The 19,682-nt window shown below is 52.0% G+C and overlaps 3 protein-coding genes across 3 annotated transcripts; 1 reads left to right on the top strand and 2 right to left on the bottom strand.

Moving 5' to 3' along the window:
• The first annotated feature begins 318 nt into the window (after window positions 1-318).
• On the top strand, window positions 319-9,086 carry SCNN1A (sodium channel epithelial 1 subunit alpha). The gene is made up of 13 exons (XM_054167948.1): window positions 319-552; window positions 824-1,170; window positions 1,814-2,069; window positions 2,909-3,096; window positions 4,055-4,155; window positions 4,835-4,998; window positions 5,293-5,391; window positions 5,554-5,671; window positions 6,347-6,425; window positions 6,572-6,629; window positions 6,758-6,813; window positions 7,298-7,373; window positions 7,676-9,086. The coding sequence occupies exons 1-13, from the start codon at window positions 535-537 to the stop codon at window positions 8,000-8,002; spliced, it is 1,887 nt and encodes a 628-aa protein (XP_054023923.1). The 5' UTR covers window positions 319-534; the 3' UTR covers window positions 8,003-9,086.
• A 1,526-nt stretch (window positions 9,087-10,612) lies between these two features.
• VAMP1 (vesicle associated membrane protein 1) lies at window positions 10,613-15,425 on the bottom strand. Its single transcript, XM_054168035.1, has 5 exons — window positions 14,991-15,425; window positions 14,246-14,375; window positions 12,683-12,841; window positions 12,382-12,433; window positions 10,613-11,991 (listed from the first exon to the last, which is right to left on the bottom strand). Coding segments are annotated over exons 1-5 (360 nt in total). The 5' UTR covers window positions 14,993-15,425; the 3' UTR covers window positions 10,613-11,974.
• Window positions 15,426-18,632: 3,207 nt separating this feature from the next.
• Window positions 18,633-19,660, bottom strand: MRPL51 (mitochondrial ribosomal protein L51). Its single transcript, XM_009899658.2, has 2 exons — window positions 19,116-19,660; window positions 18,633-18,934 (listed from the first exon to the last, which is right to left on the bottom strand). Exons 1-2 carry the CDS (start codon window positions 19,369-19,371, stop codon window positions 18,738-18,740), a joined length of 453 nt encoding a protein of 150 aa, XP_009897960.2. The 5' UTR covers window positions 19,372-19,660; the 3' UTR covers window positions 18,633-18,737.
• Between the last annotated feature and the right edge of the window lie 22 nt (window positions 19,661-19,682).

The raw sequence follows: 19,682 nt of genomic DNA, 5'->3' as shown, positions 1-19,682 counted from the left end.
TGGTTTGACTTGAAGAGCTGAAAGGTGTTTTCCAACCCAAACTATGGATTCCGTGATTCGAAGAGCTGCCAGCGTTTCTTTCTGCATCACCTCTGCTGGCTGGGACGCTGCCTCCCCGCGGGGGTGGAGGGGTGGGAGGAGGAGGAGGAGGGACAGGCTGTTCCGCAGCCCTACCTGCCCGGGGCAGGGCTCTCCTCAGGGAGGAGCGGCCTGGGGCCTGCTGCCCGCCGGGAGCCGGGCGGCCGCGCCTTGACCCCCCGCCGGCACCGCCAAGGTCACCGCCCCGGCGCGGCCCCGGCCTCCTCTGCCCCGGTCACCTGAGAGGCTCAAGAGGGCTTTTCATCCCTGGGAGCAGCGCCCGCGGGGAAGAGGCAGGAGCAGGAAGGAGGGGCGAGGCTGACAGGGCAGGAGCCGGGCGAGGTGCTGGTTCGAACTGGAAAGGAACCGGTCCTAGCCCAGTCGGGGAGGCAGCAGGAGAGGCGGCAGCGCTCGGGGAGAGCACACCGGCCCCGGGCCGAGCAGCCGCCGCACGCCATGGGCACGGAGCCTGGGGTCAGTCCCGCGGCCTCGGCCGGGAGAGGGGGGCGGTGGGCCCGGGGGTACAGCTTGTGGAAGGGCAGCGGGGGCTGTTCGGTAGGGCGGAGGGAGGCAGCAGTGCGTGGATGGCTGGGCATCAGCACCCCGGGGTAGGGAGTCGGGGAGGAGGAAGAAATAACATGGATTTGGGAAGATGGTGATGTAAGAGCCTGATTTTGCACCGGGGACGGCTTCTCGGAGCTGGAGTTCCGTAGAGCTGCTCCCTAATTCTGAGTTTGTGTTGTAGGATGGGTCTGTGAAGATGCCAGAAGGGGAAAAAACAAGGCAATGGAAGCAAGAAGAGGAACAGCAGGAGGGTCTGATCGAGTTCTACAGTTCCTACCAGGAGCTCTTCCAGTTTTTCTGCAGCAACACAACCATCCACGGTGCCATCCGCCTGGTGTGTTCCAAAAAGAATAAGATGAAGACAGCCTTCTGGTCCGTCCTTTTCTTTCTCACCTTCGGCTTAATGTACTGGCAGTTTGGAATCCTCTACAGAGAGTACTTCAGCTACCCTGTCAATCTCAACCTCAACCTCAACTCCGACAGGCTGACTTTCCCAGCTGTGACTCTCTGCACCCTCAATCCATACAGGTGAGAAATAAGACTCCCAGAGCTAGAATCATAGAATCATTTAGGTTGGGGAAAACCTGTAAGATCATCCAGTCCAACCATTGTCTTACTCGACCAAGGCTGGTGCTCAGCCCCTCAGCGCCACATCTTTGCCTCTTTGTAACACCCCCAGGCATGGGATTCAACCACCTCCCTGGGAAACTGCTTCAGTGTTTGAGAACCCTTTCCATGAAGGAAGTATCTTCTAATAGCCAACCTAAACCTGCCCTGGTGTTATTTGAGGCCGTTTCCATTTGTGCTGTCACTTGTTACTTGGGAGAAGAGACCAACACCCATCTCATTACCACCTCCCTTTTAGGGAACTGTATAGAGGGAGGAGGTCTCCCTGCGGCTGCGGGCTGCTGATGCTGCTGGGCATTCAGAGTAAGGCGTGTTCGTTTAGCAGCTCCTCTTGGTGGTGTATGTTAGCAGGTTGCACTGTAGGACAAGAGCAGATGGGTTTACTTCTGTCCTACAAGGATCATAGCCTCCAGCAAGTGTTTGGAGTTCCAGCTGGCAGCAGGAACATGCTGAATCACCCCAGCAAATCTTTATTTGCCTCATCTCCTACTGAGCTGTTTGTGTGCATCCAGCCCTAAACCTGAAGCCTCTTCTCCTTGTACAGGTACAGTGCCATCCGGAAGAAGCTGGATGAGCTGGACCAAATCACCCATCAGACGCTGCTAGACCTTTATGACTACAACATGTCTCTGTCACGAAGCGACTGGTCCGAGCCAGCCGCGCAGAAGCGCAGCTCCAGGAGCCTGCTCCGTCAAGTGCAGCGCCACCCCCTGCGGAGGCAGAAGAGGGATAACTTGGTCAACATGCCAGAGAACAGCCCCTCGGTGGACAAGAATGACTGGAAAATTGGCTTTGTTCTGGTGAGCTCGCTAGATATCTTGGGTCCTACCCATTCTGGACTCTGTCTAGCTACTTCTGTCTTACTAGACCTCTGGCACGCCTTTTTCTATGTAGAAGTATGATTAGTCTGTCCTGGCTTTTTGCTAATGACAGATGAAGGTAGAGCTGAAGCCTTTTCCCAGTGTAATCCTACTCCCCAGGTCCTGTCCCTGTCCACGTGGGCCCCAGGAGACGTGTCCACATCAGTGCCTCTGTTTTCCTGGGTAGCACTGGGAAACTTTCCTGAAGGCTACACCAGTCTTGCATCTGCCTTTGGAAAGGCATTTATTAACATTAACCACGATGTCGATCAATAATAGCAGGGGGGAAAGTATTGGATGACCGTGGGCCATGTGAAATGATCATGGTCACATTTGCTCCTAGGCTGCAGCTTCTTTGCCTGAGGGCATCTGTGTCAGCAGTTAAAAAGGCACTGAACGACTGAAGCTAATGGCCTGCCAGTTAGCTGGAGTTCCCACCAGATCACAAATGGGTTTTTTTGTGGACACCATGAAGGAAGGGCTCTCCACCAAGAATTTAAAGTAGAATTTACGTGAAGTAGATCACCCTGCACACCACTGCTGCCCTTCTGGGTTTTACTCACACTTGCTCATTCATGTGGTGTTTCCCATCCGTGGGGAAGCTCCCCTGTTTTTGCTTTTCCCCATCTCTTTCGGTAGAGCACAGGAGCCCTGTGAAGCTCTCAGCTCCCTCAGGTTGATCTGTGCCCATGCTGAGGGAGCACAGCTGATGCACAGGCACAGCCTCACCTCCCAGACATGACTTCCCTGATGTGGTTTTCTCCTTCTTCCCTTAACAGTGTAGTGAAAACAACAAGGACTGCTTCCACCAGGCATACTCCTCAGGGGTGGATGCTGTGCGGGAGTGGTATAGCTTCCACTACATCAATATCCTGGCACAGATGCCTGATGCCAAAGCCCTGGATGAGTCTGACTTTGAGAATTTCATCTATTCCTGCCGCTTCAATGAAGCAACCTGTGATAAGGCGTAAGTGGTGGAACGGTCCTGCTGAGGCTCTCTGAAAGCAGCCCTGTTTTGTGCCTGGGTCCAAGGGAAGCCAAGAAACCCACATTAGAGAACCACTTTCCCAAGTTTGGGTGGTTCTTTCTTCAGTTCCCGTTGTCTCAGATTGCTTCTTGAGGCTTTCATAGAATGGGTTGGGTTGAAAGGGACCTCCAAAAGTAATCCAGTCCAATCCCCTTGAGTCAGCAGGGACATCCTCCACTAGATCAGCTTGCTCAGAGCCTTGTCCAGCCTGACCTTGAATATTTCCAGGGATGGGGCCTCAACTCCCTCCCTGGGCAACCTGGTGCAGTGTTCCACCACCCTTGTGGTAAAGAACTTGTTCTTAACATATCCTGTGGGTTCTGTTCACCAGGGTCACAGTTTCTGTGGCTTGAAGCTATGACTCTAGGAGACTGGTCCCTGCTTGTGTTTCACACAAATGCAGTGGAGTGGCTGCTGATGTGCAGTGTAAACGTCTTTATTTTATTCTCTGAAGTGGTGAACGGGTACAGAACAGCTCACACACAGCAGGAGGAGGAGAGAGAGTTGTTACAAAGATACAGTTAAAAAACATAATCCCACTTCTGCCATTTTGGGTCAAAAAGCCTCAAAGAGGTAGTGGAATGAAGCCCATCAGCAAGGGAGGAAAAGGGGTAGGAAGAGCTAAGAGTTTACTAGTACTGCTAAAACCCATTTGGGTTCTCCAGATTTAGCAGTATGAAAAACCTGGCATCAGAGCCTGTCCAGCTCCAGGACAAATTTGTACAGCACATTGTAATTGCTTTGCCCTACTTGGACAAGTTGACACAACAAAACCTGCCCACCTGCTGTAAGCCTCTGTCTCTGCAGGTGGAGAAGAGAGTTGTCTCCTTTCAAAAAACCTTCCCTTTGATCTCACAGCAGTTCTCACCCCATCTAAATGTTTGTGTTTCCCTCTCAGGAATTACACCCACTTCCACCACCCCTTGTACGGGAATTGCTATACATTTAATGACAACAGCAGCAGCCTGTGGACATCTTCACTGCCGGGCATCAATAATGGTAGGTGAGAAGTACTCCTTGGTGAGGACCATAGCTTAACTGTTTACTCCAGGAGACTGGGCACCCTGCTGTGCCTAGTACTTGTAGTATCAGATTGCAGCCCTGCTCACTCTCACCCAAGTTCTGTTTTCACCCACTTAGAGATGGGTTGTCTCATGAATGTGACTGTCCATCACTGCTACCCCACTGAACTCTCTCCCATATGTGCCTGATCCTTATATCCACTGTTCCCTCTGGACCTGTGCAGGCCCTTCTTGATGTCCTCTGTTATGCTGTAGTGCTGTACTCCTGACAGTCTGGACTTCATATCCTCCTTCCCTGTTTTTCTGTTTCCAGCAGCTGACCTGTTTGTGTTCACAATCCCCACTGAGACCTCCCTAGGGCTTCAGGCTTTTTTGTCCCCCATCTGTCTCTGAGTCTTTCCATGAAATCTCTCTGTTCCCAGTTTTGTTTTTTCTAAGTCACAGTGAAATATTCCAGGTTTCTTTTGGCCTCTGCTGGAGCCTCAAGCTTTGTGCCTGGCCTCCTTTTGGCCACCCTCCAATACTGCCTAGTTTTGGTGCAGCCCTGGTTGATATTTCTCTTCCTTTACCCCTTAGGGACTTATGTGTGACCATTCTGCTCTCTCTCCTGTGTAACTGCTGGCCATGACCTCCCTTGCTCTCTGACATTTCCTCAGGGCTGTCTCTGGTGGTGCGCACTGAACAGAACGATTTCATCCCTCTGCTGTCCACGGTGACAGGAGCCAGGGTCATGGTCCATGATCAGAACGAGCCAGCATTCATGGATGATGGGGGCTTCAACGTGCGCCCGGGCATTGAGACCTCCATTAGCATGAGAAAGGTGAGGAAGCCGCAGGGGGAAGAGCTGTGGTGGAGGCGAAGTTGTGGGGGAGGTTTAACGTGATGTGTGTGATAGGGCCCCGTGTGTGGCTAAGGGAATTAACGTCATGGAGAGAAGGGAGGGGAGGAAGAGCAGCTTGCTGGAGTTTGGCTGCAGTTTATCAGTGAACAGTGAGATGAAGGGAAGCAGGGGGAGCTGATGTCCTGATGAAGGCAGGTACTGCTGGCCAAGCAATGTATGTGGCCTGGAGGGGTGGAAAGAGAAGAGCACAGTGCCAGTTGGTGTGTGTTGCAGGAGATGACCATGCGCCTGGGGGGCAGCTACAGCGACTGCACCGAGGATGGCAGCGATGTGCCAGTGCAAAACCTCTACTCCTCCCGCTACACAGAGCAGGTCATTCACGGTCACCTTGTTATCCTTCTCCGTTCTCTTCTTTTTCCCTTCAGTCCCCTAGCAGCCCTGCTTGTCCATGGGCTCTGTTAACAGTATGATGTGATGCAGGCTGCAGAGGGCTTGGTTCCCTTGTTCAGCCTTTTCGTGTCATTTGCCACCCAGGTCTGCATTCGTTCCTGCTTTCAGCTCAACATGGTAGAGCGCTGTGGTTGTGCTTATTACTTCTACCCCTTACCTGCTGGAGCAAAGTACTGCGACTACACAAAGCACGTAGCCTGGGGTAAGTCCTGGGGTAAGCCCTCAGAGGGCTGGAACACCTTGCCTGTGAAGATAGGCTGAAAGAATTTGGGCTGTTCAGCCTGGAGAAAGCAGCAGGGAGACCTTAGAGCTGCCTTTCAATATCTGAAGGAGACCTACAGGAAGGCTGGGGAGGGACTGCTTAGAAGGGCTTAGAGTGACAGGATAAGGGGTAATGGTTTGAAACTGGAGCAGGGTAGATATAGGTTGGACATCAGGCAAAAGTTCTTTTGCAATGAGAGTGGTGAAACACTGGAACAAGCTGCCCAGGGATGTGGCTGAGGCCTCATCTCTGGAGACTTGATGTGGCCCTGGGCAGCCTGATCTAGTTGGAGGTGTCCCTGCTGAGTGCAGGGGGGTTGGACAAGGTGACCTATGAGAGTCCTTCCCAACCCAATGCAACCTGTGAATCTGTGAAGTGAACAGGAGGAATAATAAAGCTTATGCCCACCTGAACCTGTTTGGTCTACCTCATGTCTCAGTACATCTCATTGTCTTCAATGGGCTTCCTGGTGTGAGACATGAGAGAGACATTCTTGTCTTGGCTGGTTAGTCCCCCTAAGCTTGTGGAAGGAAACCTTCTCTGGATTCCTCATCACATCACCTTTTGTGTGCAGTTACCATGAGCTTACCTGGATTTCCTTTCCCTGCTTCTCAGGCTACTGCTATTACAAACTCCTGGCTGAATTCAAAGCTGACGTGCTGCGCTGTTTCCACAAGTGCAGGAAGCCTTGCAAGTAAGTTTGGTCATCAGTCAGGCCAAGCAGGCTGGAAATGTTTGATTCCTAGAGGTGTTGGAAAGCATTCACTGCTTCAGACACCTAACATTGTACCTCCTACAGCTTCCACAGCTAACCTGGCCTTTTGGGCTTTTGTATTCCAGAATGACACAATACCAGCTATCAGCTGGGTACTCTCGCTGGCCTTCTGCTGTCTCAGAGGTAAGGAGAGGGTGTCCTGGCTCCCCCAGCAGTGCTCTGCCCTCCCATTTGGTGCTTTCTGAACGAGTACTAAACCTACAGGAGATGGCTGTGATCATGTAACACAATTTATCACACTGTCATTTCAGGACTGGGTGTTTTATGTGCTTTCAAAACAGAACAAGTACAACATCACATCCAAGAGGTGAGAGCCTTTAAACAGAGTTGATGTCCAAACCAGGAACTATCCCAGTGGTATGGGTGTGTCGGGGGGGGTCAGAGTTACGATTAACAGAAGAGGAAGGAGAACCACACAGGAGCTTGTACTTAGCCAACACATTGTGTGTCTTTCTGTGGAAACATTCAAAACCCACCTGGATGTGTTCCTGTGTGACCTACTCTAGGTGATCCTGCTCTGGCAGGAGGTTGGACTGGATGATCTTTGGAGGTCCCTTCCAGCCTCTAACGTTCTGTGATTGGGTTTCACAGTGCAGTCTCAGAAATGCACTGTAAGGAGCAGAGTGTGTTTAATGCAGAACAAGGGGACTGTGGAGATGGAGAAAGGGCTCTGGATGGCGTATGCGGGAAGAGGATGAGGGGCAGAGGGGACAGAGGAGACAATTATATGTAGTGAAGAAATGTGGGGATTGAGAATTTGGGGTTCCTGAGCCCCTATCTTTTCTTTACAGGAATGGAGTTGCCAAGGTGAATATCTTTTTTGAGGAGTGGAATTACAAGACCAATGGGGAGTCTCCAGCCTTCACGGTACACATTTTACTGATGTGACCTCTCTAGCCTCTTATCATTCCCCCATGATCCAATCATAAAGGTTGGAAAAGACCTCTAAGGTCAAGTCCAATGGTCAACCCATCACTGCCAAGCTCACCACTAAATGCTCTCCATACTGGCAGGTGTTTGTTACAGCAGCATTGACAGCTGTCAACTCTCTTTTCCTATGTTAGGGTGCAAGGAACCCCCCAGCACCATGCACTGCTGGTGGAAGCAGGCAGGGAGTCAAAAGGCTCAGATAAGGGCTGTCCTCACTGCCCTTTCTCCATCTCTTGCAGGTAGTGACTTTGCTATCCCAGTTTGGGAACCAGTGGAGCCTGTGGTTTGGATCTTCTGTGCTGTCTGTGATGGAGCTGGCAGAACTGATTCTGGATTTCATCGTCATCACCTTCATCTTGGCCTTGCGCTGGATCCGTTCCCGGCAGCAGCTCTCTACACTGGGACCCCCGCAGGCCGGTCACGGTAACGCCGCTTGCCGCTCCGAGGCGCCACCTCCCGGTGCCCCTCACCGCTTCACTGTCGAGGCTGTGGTGACCATGCTGCCCTCCTACAACAGCCTGGAACCACGTGGGCTGAGCAGGGATGGTGGGGTAGAACACGAGTGAGGGAGGCACTGGGCTATTCCACAGCAAGAGCAGAGGCTGCGCTTCCCCTGGGGGACATGCATTTTCTTCTTTCTGGGGTGTTCTACCTGGACCATAGCAAAAGGCTGCACTGTGGTTTGCTGGTGTTTATTGCTTTCACTACTCTAGGTGAATCCTTTGGTCTCAGAAAATGCTGTTGCTTTGGGGATCATCAGGGATGAGCTATAGAATCAGAATAATTATGGTTGGAAAAAACCTTGAAGATCATTGAACCCAACCATTGCCTAACTTTACCAAGTCTGGTGCTGATCTAGTGTATAGATGAGAGATACCCACTTGGTTCCTCATACTCCTTGCATGGGCATACCCACATATGCCTTTTTTTTCCCCTGCAACAAGGATGCTACCACAGTTCTGGTCTCACCTTAATTAAGGAGGTTTGGCAGGTGGGTCATGGAGGAGGAGTGTTTTAGATGCCTAAAAGAACTTGTAGAAGTGTGATATAGAGTTCAGTGGCAAAGTTCACTATTGCTGACTGCATGGAGGAATGAGACAAGGAAAACACAAAGTTAGAATTGATTTGGAATGATTTACATGGGGAGTGGAGTTGTGGAAAGGTAAAGAAGACCCTCCCCTTGAGTCATGAGGTTCATCATGGACTCCCCTTGCTTTCTGAACTCCTTATGAGAGAGGAGTTCAGGTGTGGCTGGATTCACTCCTAGACCCAGGTGTGCTTATGTCTAGAAGAGTGCATGTTTAGGGCTAAGGGATGTGTTTATGGCCAAAGGTCCCCATGTGTTCATCCTTTAGATCACCAAGATTTCATAGTTTCAGCATTTTTATTCCAAATTCCCTCACCTACTGTCCAGGGGCAGTGAGCTCCTCAGTTCCAGTCCTGGGTTTCCCAGGCAGAGTGCCACAGCAGCAGGGTCACCTCACACAGGGAACCTCTGGGAAGGGTTCCCAGCTGAATATAGAAATCCCTGGGCAATGATACCCTGGCCCTTCACCTGCCCCTCACATGACACCTGGCTTCAATAATAATATTTGAGACTGGGGTCTTCTTGTTCCTTATTGAGTCTGAGATTCTCCTCCTCCTCTGCACTTGTGAGCCCACACATGAAATAGTGTCCAGTTTGAGGCTCCCCAGTTCAAGAGAGATAGGGTTCAGCTGGAGAGCTACAAGAATGATTGGGGAACTAGAATATTTCTGCTCTGAAGCAAGAAAAAGAGCTGGGGCTGGTTAGTCTGGAGAAGAACAGGCTGAGCAAAACAAGGGCACACTCAGCTTTATTCCAAAATATGCTGTCAACAGCATCCTACTCCTCAAGGGTTTCATTTGGATCCTGAGCAACACCTCTGGAGAAGTATTTCGTGGGTTTAATTATCTCAGGCTAGGCTACTGAACCCCAAAGGCAGCACAGCCTGAGGAACTAGAGCTACCAGTAAGATTCCCTTCTGGGCACTGTCTCTCCATGTATTACATGGCAGTTGGAAGTAGAGTAGACTTGGGCAGCCTCTTCCCCCCAAGCTGCTGCTTCTTTCTTGTCACAGGCTTAGCAGCCAGCCAGTCCAGCAGGGTGCTGCAGTGCAGCTGCAACTATCATTGCAGTGGAAGACCAGCCACTGGTTTGGACAGCCAGAACTTCAGTTGTTTGGTATCCCAACCCCTCCCCACCCACTGACAGACCAGACAGACTCCATAAAGGTGGTGAATTGTGTTTCTTAGAGACCATCTAAAGTACAGGCGCTGTAACATGCCAGGAGATAACAGTTGTGTTTATAGAGGGAAGAAATAAACTGCATGAATGGCTGTAATGCTGTGGACAGAGTCCCTTGCTTTTACTCAGAGGGGGCCTTGGTGATTTTTTTTTTGCCCATGCAGAGACACACAAATAAGGGGAAAGGAAGCAGAAAAGGCAACATACAACATCTAAGAGAAAGAAATGGAAGAGTTAGCATAGCAGACCTCTGTTCCCAGAAGAACAGGAGTAATGGTGCACCAAAGGCTTGTTTAGAAGAGTTCAAGAGAATTGCTGGTCTCAAGCTTGCATGCCCACCCCCTAAAATGACAGCAGTAAGTAGGACAAGCAGGCCCTGGCTCCTCTTCAGTAGATGCATTTCTGACCATCCATCACATCTCAGTTCCACAAGGAATTAGGGAAGTGCTGAGGGAACGAGGGCTGCTTCACTCCAAATCTTCATCTCTGCCCTCTCCCAAGGTGGAGGGGGATGGAATTGCAGGGAGATGAACTCAGCGCAAATGAAATGCTGGGGCATGGAAGTCGGTGTGCAAAACCTAGCCCCTTCCCAGGTGCCCTGAGGGGGCATTCCCCAGCAACCCCAGTGAAACAAAAAGCATCTGCTCCTCTCATCTGTCATACTTCACTCCCATCTGTGAACTCCAGTGATGTTCTCCCCTGCCTCCCCACATCCCCTTAGGCCTAGACAGATTTTAGTGTATTCTAGAACCGGGGAGGATCTTAAAGGAGTGCCCTCTTGCCAGTCTACTTACAGGCTACATCTCAGCTTGTGAAAAAACAAACCAAACAACCACCACTCCTCCTGCCCCTTCCTCCCAACCACCCCCCCAAAAAAAAATCCATCCAAAACAAAAAACCCAACCCCCCCACAAAAAAATATCAAACCAAGATGCACATCCCTCAAAACTCTGCAGAAACTGAGGAGCAGGGCAGCTCATTTAGCCTCATGTATGGCACCACATTCAAGCAGCTGATCACTTGTTATTTCTGACAAGAAAAGAACAAGGGGCTTGCTTACAGAAAGACACAGCTTTCCAGACTGCAAGTTTGCTTCCAGTGGAGACCACCAAACTGAAGAGAGCCCATGGCAAGTAGGATTTCAGTTTGACAGGCACGATCTCTAGAGAGCTAAACTGGGACATCTGCTGTTGCTTTGCAATACCCATACCCAGAGCAGCATTTGAATCTCTAGCTAACCATTCCAAGTATTTTCTAACTCCTGCTGAAAGTTAGGACTTTGTGGCAATGGAAACAGGAAAGGTATTCTTGAAACTGACCAAGCCACTCACTGGATTATCTGGAATACCTCCAATCTCCTTCACCTGCATCTGCTCTGCAGTAGACTTCTTTTGACATTCAGCCCACTAACACAAAACACATTCCCATTTCACCACTACCCCCAAGGACTTGCAGAAAGCTACAAGACAGTAAAAAGCCACAGGATCCTGGCTTGTGTCTGCATAGATGAAAGGAATATTTGACAGCACCCCCCCCACCAGATTCCTTACTGTTGTTCTTTTGTTCCTTCTGGCAGGAGGTTTTACTCCCAGCACTGCCTTTTAGACAGCAGCAAAACTTGCACTTCACTGTGTTTAGTCTGTTGCACTTGACTGAGGTAATCATGTAGGTTCTCCTTTAATGTAACCAAAATGGCCACATTCAGACAGCAAGTCCACTGAAAATCAGGACAAGCAGCAAAAAATAACTGAAGTGCTCACCTCTCCATGACTAGAGGAATCTACATCAGTACATCCAGCTTAGTCAGATGGCTCACCGCAACTGAGCAGCGCAAACCTGCCTTTATTTCAGCAGCTCAGCAAAAAGCTCAAGCCATGCTTGCCACTCCTTTTAGGCAGAACACTAAAGCATCACACATGCTCAAGTCCTTCATTCCCAAAGGCACTGTTTTAAGGCATTCTTATTTTCTTAGAATTCACCCAGGCATCATTTGACAAGCTCCCATGAAATTAAACTGTAAAAATTGCTTGCAGAAAAGCAGGAGCAACAGCTACCTGCCCTTCCTCTACTTCCCCTTCCTCTCAACTCAGATGACCCTGCCTAAAGCTGCAGCAGCTGTTGAAGAATCTAACCATGTTAAGTAGAGTGCTTCAGAGTTCTAGACAAACTAAAACCAATACAGAAAGAAATGAAGAAGCTAGGTGAAAGGGAAAGAAAGATCCAGGGACAAAAGGAAACAGGCAAGGTGACAGGCAGATTGAAGGAGCTACGTTCAAGTAAAAAAGTAGACTGGAGACAAAGCAATAAGGAAAAAAAAAGGAAAGAACAAAAGGGCAAGTTACACCAAAGGTCTCCAAACCCCCCAGCAGGGAACAGGCTTGCCAACCCACCCACTCAAAGGTAAATGCCCCTCATACTTACGTGTTTACTTGACCTGGCAGACAAATTTCTCATTTCTACCATGATGGCCACCCCTAATTCCTTCTGTCAGTATGTAAAGCATACTGTGGCCACAGTAAGTGTGGGACCTCCAGCCACCACCACTGCCTCCCTTCCCCAACAACTGAAGTTATTACTTGGGCAACCAAGACCCTCCAAGATCTCAAACCACAAAAGAAGAGTTTAAAGTACTCTAGTTAGTGCTTCTTCACTCTTGATCCTGGGCTTTTCAGTACTTACTTGCAATCACCATCACCACAATGGCACCAATCACTCCCATCATGATCATCATCTGGAAAGAGAGATTGTCAAGCAGTAATACTTAGAACAGATTGACAAGTGCAGACCTTCCCTGCCAGCCAGGGAACACATGCCAGATCCTGACAGGTAGGACAGCCAAGGCCTCAAAGTCTTTCCACAGTGAAAGAATCCTAAGCATTTGAAACCATCATTGAGACCAAACTACCCTCTCCGAGCCCTACAGGAGAGGACTAGTTCAGTTTCCTTCTAGTGAAAGGGGTTATGACACTAGGGAACTCACCTTGCAGTTCTTCCACCAATACTTCCTTTTGAGTTTTGCTGCACTACTTTCAAACTGTGAGGCACCAGCCTGAAGTGCATCAGCCCGGTCATCTAGCTGTGACAGTATCTGGTCTCGTTCCAGCACCTTGTCTACATTTACACGCATTAAATCAACCACCTGCAGCGAGAAGGACAGCAGCAATGCTTGTATTGGTACAGAGAGCTGAGAGAGAGGCCACTTGGCCACTGCCTACCACTGAGATACTAACAAGTGAAGACCCTAGGAACAAAAAAGGCAAGAAACAGCTTTCAAGTGGGGAAGAAAACAAAAAATCCTAGACTTGAGCCTGGTTTTAAAAGCGCTTAACTCCAACAAGCTTAAGGCACCCCTACTAATGAAACCACTGCTCGCTCCTCGAGAGCCAACAGCAGGAGCTCGGGGAGTATTGCTGCCTCTGCGAGGCACAACCGCGGCACTGCACGTCAGCAACTACACCACAGACACTGCTCCTGGCAAGCCAGGCAAGGTTCCTTACACCAGGTCTGCACACAGATACTCCCTTGAAGCAGCAGGCAGGCATAAACAGCCATATAGGCTTACTTGCATACGTCTTAGATACATCCACAGAATGGTTTAGGCTGGAAGGGACCTTGAAGATCATCTAGTTCCAACCCCCCTGCCATGTGCAAGGACACCTCCCACTCACCCAAGTTGCTCAAGGCCTCATCCAGCCTGGTCTTGAACGCTTCCAGGGAGGGGGCATCCATGACCTCCTGGGGAAACCTGTTCCAGTGTTTCACCACCCTCACTGGAAAGAATTTCTTCCTCATCTCCAGTCTCAATCTGCCCTCCTTCAGCTTCAATCCATTCCCTCTCATCCTGTCAATATAAGCCCTTGTAAAAAGTCCCTTCCTGGCTTTCTTGTAGGCCCCCTTCAGGTACTGAAAGGCTGCAATTACAGCTGCCTGGAGCCTCCTCTTCTCCAGACTGAACAGCCCCAGCTCTCTCAGCCTGTACCCACAGGGGAGGTTCTCCAGCCCTCTGATCATCTTCGTGGGCTCCTCTGTACCTGTTCCAGCAGCTGCACGTCCTCTTATGCTGGGGGGCAACAGAACTGGACAGAGTTCTGCAGGTGGAGTCTCAGCAGAGCAGAATCCCTTCCCTGTTCTGCTGCTCTCCCTGCTTTGGGTGCAGCCCAGCACACAGCTGCCTTCTGGGCTGCCAGTGACCATTGCTAGTTTATGGTGAGTTTGTTGTCAACTGATACCCCAAGTCCTTCTTCTTAAGCTGTTTTCCATAACAGATGCACAATATGAGGGTCTGAAAATCTACCAGGCCTGCTTCTTACAAATCATATCTAGAATTAAGCAGCTTTTCAACATAAAACAATCTCTTTATGGCCTCCTTTTACAGGTCTGCCATCACATTTTGCGTGTTGAATATTAAATGCACTCCTGGCACTGGCGTACCAAGAGCATCCACCCTCAGCAACAGAGGCGTGCCAAGAAAAGTGCTGCTGCAGAGCAGGAAAACAGTCCAGGCAGCCTAAAGGAAGCCAGCATGGCTGGCAGAGTTACCAACCTCCTGCACTTGGGCCTCTGTCTGCTGCAGCCGACGGTTGCTGGTCAGATTGGGGGGTGGCTCGGGGGGGCCCCCACCAGGGGCTTCCCCTTCAGGGGCTGCAGAAGCCGGTTGCTGAGCTGGGTCAGACCTAGGGAAATGCATATACAAACAGTTAGCTGCTCAAGAGAGAGGAACGACACGCACACAGACACCCCATCTCCCCAAATCCACCTGAACCCCAGTGCCCCTGGGCTGGGGCAGTGCTGGCAACAGGCCCAAGAGCCTGAACCATCCCTGGATCTTCCCCAGACCGGGAGCAGGCAAGCTCAGGGGAAAAGCCAGGAGCAAGGGCATCCCCAGAGGATGACATCAGGGGAAAGCAGCCAGAGCGGGGGAAGGGTCTGCGAGTACAGTAGTGCCCGGCCTCCCGAAGATCGGGGAGGAAGGTGACAGCCGCTTGGCAGCACATATGTAATGGGGAAGCGGTTTGCAGCCTGCCGCAACGCCCCAGAGGACTAAGAAGGACGGGGCCACGCCAACAGGAGAGACAGCACAGCGGGAGCCCCGGACGGGAGAGTAACCCCCAGGCCGAATATCACACACCATGCGCTCTACGAGACCTCAGCAGGGGACAGGCTACGGAACCGAGATCTCCCGGGCAGCGGTGCGGGAAGCCACAGGCAACTGTGGCTGCTACAATGCACCCTTCAGCTCCAACCCCAGCCCGTTCTCTCCCGCTGCACACGGCCGGGCAGACACTCACATGGCAGGACCTGAGCAGGACCGTCTGGACACACCGCGGTAACGGCAGACTCCTCTCCCGCCCACAACTCCACAGCAGCACAGGTACCGCGGGGCACTTGGCTCTAATAAGACTCGGCGTCCCGCCCCTAGAGCAAACCAGCTAATCAGAAGTGGACGCAGGAAGGACTTGCGGGGAGCAGCAAATCAGCACCGCCTCTGGATTCCTCCAACAGCCAATCAGCGCTCTAGGGCCCGGCCGGAGTGAGGCGCCTGTGCAGAGGGGCACAGCCCTCCGCTGCCCGGGCTGCGCCTCCTGCGCCCGCTCCGTGACAGGCCTGAGCGGCCGCCGGCACTCTGCTGCCACGCCAGCCGCGCTCCATTTGGGTCAGGCAGGGCCGGAGCGCCGTTACCCGACCTGTGTCCGGTTTTCCATCATGGAGCACAGGCCGTGCCGGTGCCGTTACATGTGGGGCCGTGGAGCCGCGGAGCTGCCTCCTGCCTCCCGTGCCTGTAGTGCGTTTGTTGGCGCTGTCCCCGCAATGAAGGTACGGCTCTGCTGGCCCGCTTCCATCATGCAGCATAGTGTCAAAGGGGACCTAACAGGTCCCTGAAGCAGCGGCGTTCAAGCTCCGGCTGGGGGGAAATCAGAGTCCAGCAGCAGCCCCTAAAACAGTTCCAGGTTTGGGGAATTCCCCTCTAAAGATGTTGACAGATCAGCTGGATCAGAAGGGAGGATTCTGCAGGACAAAACGAGTGCCAGGAGCACCCTGGAACAAGAAGTCTCTCCACATGGCAATTGGTGTGGTGAGTAGGGGGACAAGCAATTGGTTCACACCTTTTCTTTGATAAAAGTTTATCATGTCAGATCTTCAAGCTCATGAATCTCAACAAGGGCAAGTGTAGAGTCCTGCACTGGGGAGGAATAACCTCATGCACCAGCACAGGTTAGGGGTTGACCTTCTCTGAAGCAGCTCAGAGAAGGACCTTGGGAGTCCTGGTGGACAAGTTAATCATGAGCCAGCAGTGTGCCCTTACAGCCAAGATGGCCAACAGTGTCCTGGGGTGCATTAAGAAGAGTGTGACCAGCAGATCAAGGGAGATTCCCCTCTACTCTGCCCTGTGAGACCGTATCTGGAGTACTGTGTTCAGCTCCAGGATCCCCAGTTCAAGAGTGACAGGGAACTACTAGAGAGAGTCCAACAGAGGACCACAAAGATGATGAGAGTACAGGAGGATCTCTCTGACAAGGAGAGGCTGAGAGACCTGGGGCTCTTTAGCCTAGAGAGTTTTCCCCTGAGAATATCTTCCCAATGCTTATCAATGCATAAAGGGTGGGGTCATGAGGATGGAGCTGGGCTCTCTCCAGTGGAACCCAGCAACAGAACAAAGAGCAGTTGGCACAAATTAGAACACAGGAGGTTTCATTGGAACTGGCTGCCCAGAGAGGTTGTAGTCTCCTTCTCTGTTGACTTTCAAAACCCACCTGAACACATTCATGTGCAACCTCATCTAGCAGAGGGGTTGGACTAAATCTCCAGAGGTTCCTTCCAACCCCTACCATTCTGTGATCTGAGAAATTAGTAGATACACGAGACAGATACATTATAGATTACAGCCTGGGAGCCAAAAAGCTGTGGCTATAAGTAACGTGAAGACTTAATATGGGGTTGTGACTGCAGCCAGATGATTTGCAGACAGGGCTATCAAGGGTTAAGAAGGTACCTGGCACTAGACTCAGTGGAACTGAAGGGGTTTTAAGCTGTGCCTTCAATCAAGCTTTGAAGGGACAAGTCCTGGGAAGAAGCTTCTGTAGCTTGGCAACCTTCCCACCAGTCTGAAGGCCATTGCAATAACCATTGCAGTGAGCAGGAGATGGAGTTTGTGGAACTGCTGGCCCACAGACATGACAAAGGCTACAAGATACTTTTCTCTAGCACTTTTTCAGTTTCTGTCATACTTTGACCCAAGGGCTTGCTAGGCTTATCATTTACATACAACCCCCAGCCACTCTCTTCCAGCTGCTTGCTCAGTCTCCACTTGGATCTGTGCACATTCCCTGAATCCATACCACCTTTGGGCGAGTCCCACAGGTCTGCCACCCTGTTCCTGAGAACATGGACTTTAGCTGCTTAAACAAAGACTGCCTTCACCTTCCTAGACCTTAACCTAGACCTTGCTGCTTCCAACCAAGTGCTTTTGAAGACAGAGTAGCATTACTCTGTAACAAGATACATGGAGTCAGCAAGTAACTCCTAAGCTGCAGCATACTGAAATTGATGGCTGGGGAACTTGTTCTTCTCTGCTATGAAGACAGAGTGAGCGAGCTAGGGCTGTTTAGTCTGGAGAAGGCTGAGAGGGGACCTTATCAATGTCTATAAATACCTGAGGGGTGGGTGTCAAGCTGAAGGGGCCAGGCTCTTTTCAGTGGTGCCCCACGACAAGCAAGGAACAACAGGTACACAGGAGGTTCCACCTCAGCATGAGGAGACACTTTTGTATGGTGAGGGTGATGCAGCACTGGAACAGGCTGTCCAGACAGGTTGTGGAGTCTCCTTCTCTAGAGACTTTTAAAGCCTGCCTGGATGTGTTCCTGTGTGGCCTGCCCAACGTGATGCTGCTCTGCCAGGGGGCGTGGACTGGATGTCCTTGAAAGGTCCCTTCCAACCCCTAATATTCTCTGGTTCTGTGAAGCAGGATGTGAGAACCTGGGGCTCACAGAGACTGAAAGAACTTGAAGAGGAGACTAAGGGGTGACCTCATTAACGTTTATGCATACGTAAAGGGTGAGTGCAGAGCGGATGGAGCCAGGCTCTTTTCAGTGATGCCCAATGACAGGGCAAGGGGCAATGGTTGGAAGCCCAGGCATAGGAAGTTCCATGGAAACAGGAGGAAGGATTATTTCACTGTGAGGGTGACAGAACACTAGAACGGGTTGCCCAGGTGGTTGTGGAGTCTCCCTCTCTGGAGATATTCAAGACCCACCTGGATGTGTTCCTGCATGGCCTGGCATAGGTGATCCTGCTTTGGCAGGGGGGTTGGACTGGATGATCTCTCAAGGTCCCTTCCAGCCCCTAACATTCTGTGATTCTGTGAAAGGAGGCTAGAAGCCTGGACAAAACAAACCAACAAAAAGAGTACTCTTGTGTCATGTTCAGGAATGCAGGTTGTTAGCTGTGCACGTGTCAGAAATAATCGGGGGACAGAATGTATCACAGTATCAGTCAGGGTTGGAAGGGACCACAGGGATCAGCTAGTTCCAACCCCCCTGCCATGGGCAGGGACACCCCACACTAGATCAGGCTGGCCAGAGCCTCATCCAGCCCCGTGTTAAACACCTCCAGGGATGGGGCCTCAACCACCTCCCTGGACAACCCATTCCAGGGCTTCCTCCTCACATCCAGCCTGAATCTCCCCACCTCCAGCTTCATTCCATTCCCCCTAGTCCTATCACTACCTGATATCCCCAGCCTTCTTGTAGCGCCCCTTCAGATACTGGAAGGCCACACTTAGGTCACCTTGGGGCCTTCTCTTCTCCAGACTGAACAGCCCCAACTCTTTCAGTCTGTCCTCATAGGAGAGGTGCTCCAGCCCTCTGATCATGTACACAGAGCTCAAGTCTGGAGCAGCAGCAGGACTTCAGGGCTGGGTCAGAAACGCACAGCAAAGGTTGCAGGAAGCACTAGGAACCCAGCGGTGTGAAAGCTGGCTTTATTTTGAGCATGATGCCACGAACCCACATCCTACATGCCTAGCACAAAGTCCCTCCTTAGCGGTGCTTGCCGGTGCGGTTGAAGCGCTTGTACAGGTACCGGATCCTCTTGTTGAGGTTGTGGTAGTCGTCTGCAAACATCCGATCTCCTACCACCTGTTTCTTGCGGATGCACCTCTGCAGCTCATTGCCCCGCCAGCCTCGCAGCCACTTGGGACCCACAATCAGGTCCTTCGGGTGCATCTGGAAACCACCTAAGAACAGAGGAGCAAGGCAGAGAGGCTGAAGCCAGGCCACAGAGGAGGCTATTCCCCAAGCAGCTGGCCCATATCCTCCTCACCCTCCCGCTGCTGCAGGAGCTGCTTGCCCACAGATGGGTCCAGTCTCCCTCCCCTTCTTTCTGCCCCGGCCGCGGGGAGTAGGGGACTGTCTTACCCAGTATGCCCACATTATCGTAGACCCCGAACAAGGCCCGTTTTTTTGTCCACCGATCCACCTGCTTAGGCTTCGGGGGCTCCTTGATGCGGATGGCCCGAGTGAGCCCTGCCAGGGGCGAGGAAAGGGGCACGGGGAGACCAGGCCGTACAGGCCCCCAACGCGCACCGCCACCGCTAACGCTTCGCTCGGCCTGGAGCAGGGACGCTGCCGGGGCTAGCATGGCTCGCCCCGTCGCCCGCACCAACGCCGCCATTGGGCCGATCCCGTGGGGCGTCCCACTGCCGCCGGGGGAACAGAGAAGCGGCCCCGCTGGGCTGCCCGCCCCGTGACTGCGCCTTCCGCCACGCCCCTCCCGTTCACGTGGCCGCCGGGAAGCGGCGGGACGCGGAAGTGACGTCACGGCTAACGGTCGAGCGAGGAGTCGGTGATTGGGCGAGGCGCTGGCGCTGGCGCGTCGTAGCTCTGCTGGGCGCTGATAGGCCGGGGCGAGCGCGAGCGCTGCCTCGCGCGCAGGTTTGAGCGCCGAGGCCTTCCCTGGGGAGGCGGCGGCGGCTTTGTGGCGTT

Source organism: Dryobates pubescens, chromosome 15, assembly GCF_014839835.1.
Source record: "Dryobates pubescens isolate bDryPub1 chromosome 15, bDryPub1.pri, whole genome shotgun sequence".
In the NCBI taxonomy this organism is placed as follows: domain Eukaryota; kingdom Metazoa; phylum Chordata; class Aves; order Piciformes; family Picidae; genus Dryobates; species Dryobates pubescens.
The sequence above is the reverse complement of the archived record's forward strand: the minus strand, read 5'-3'. Positions and strand labels throughout refer to the sequence as shown.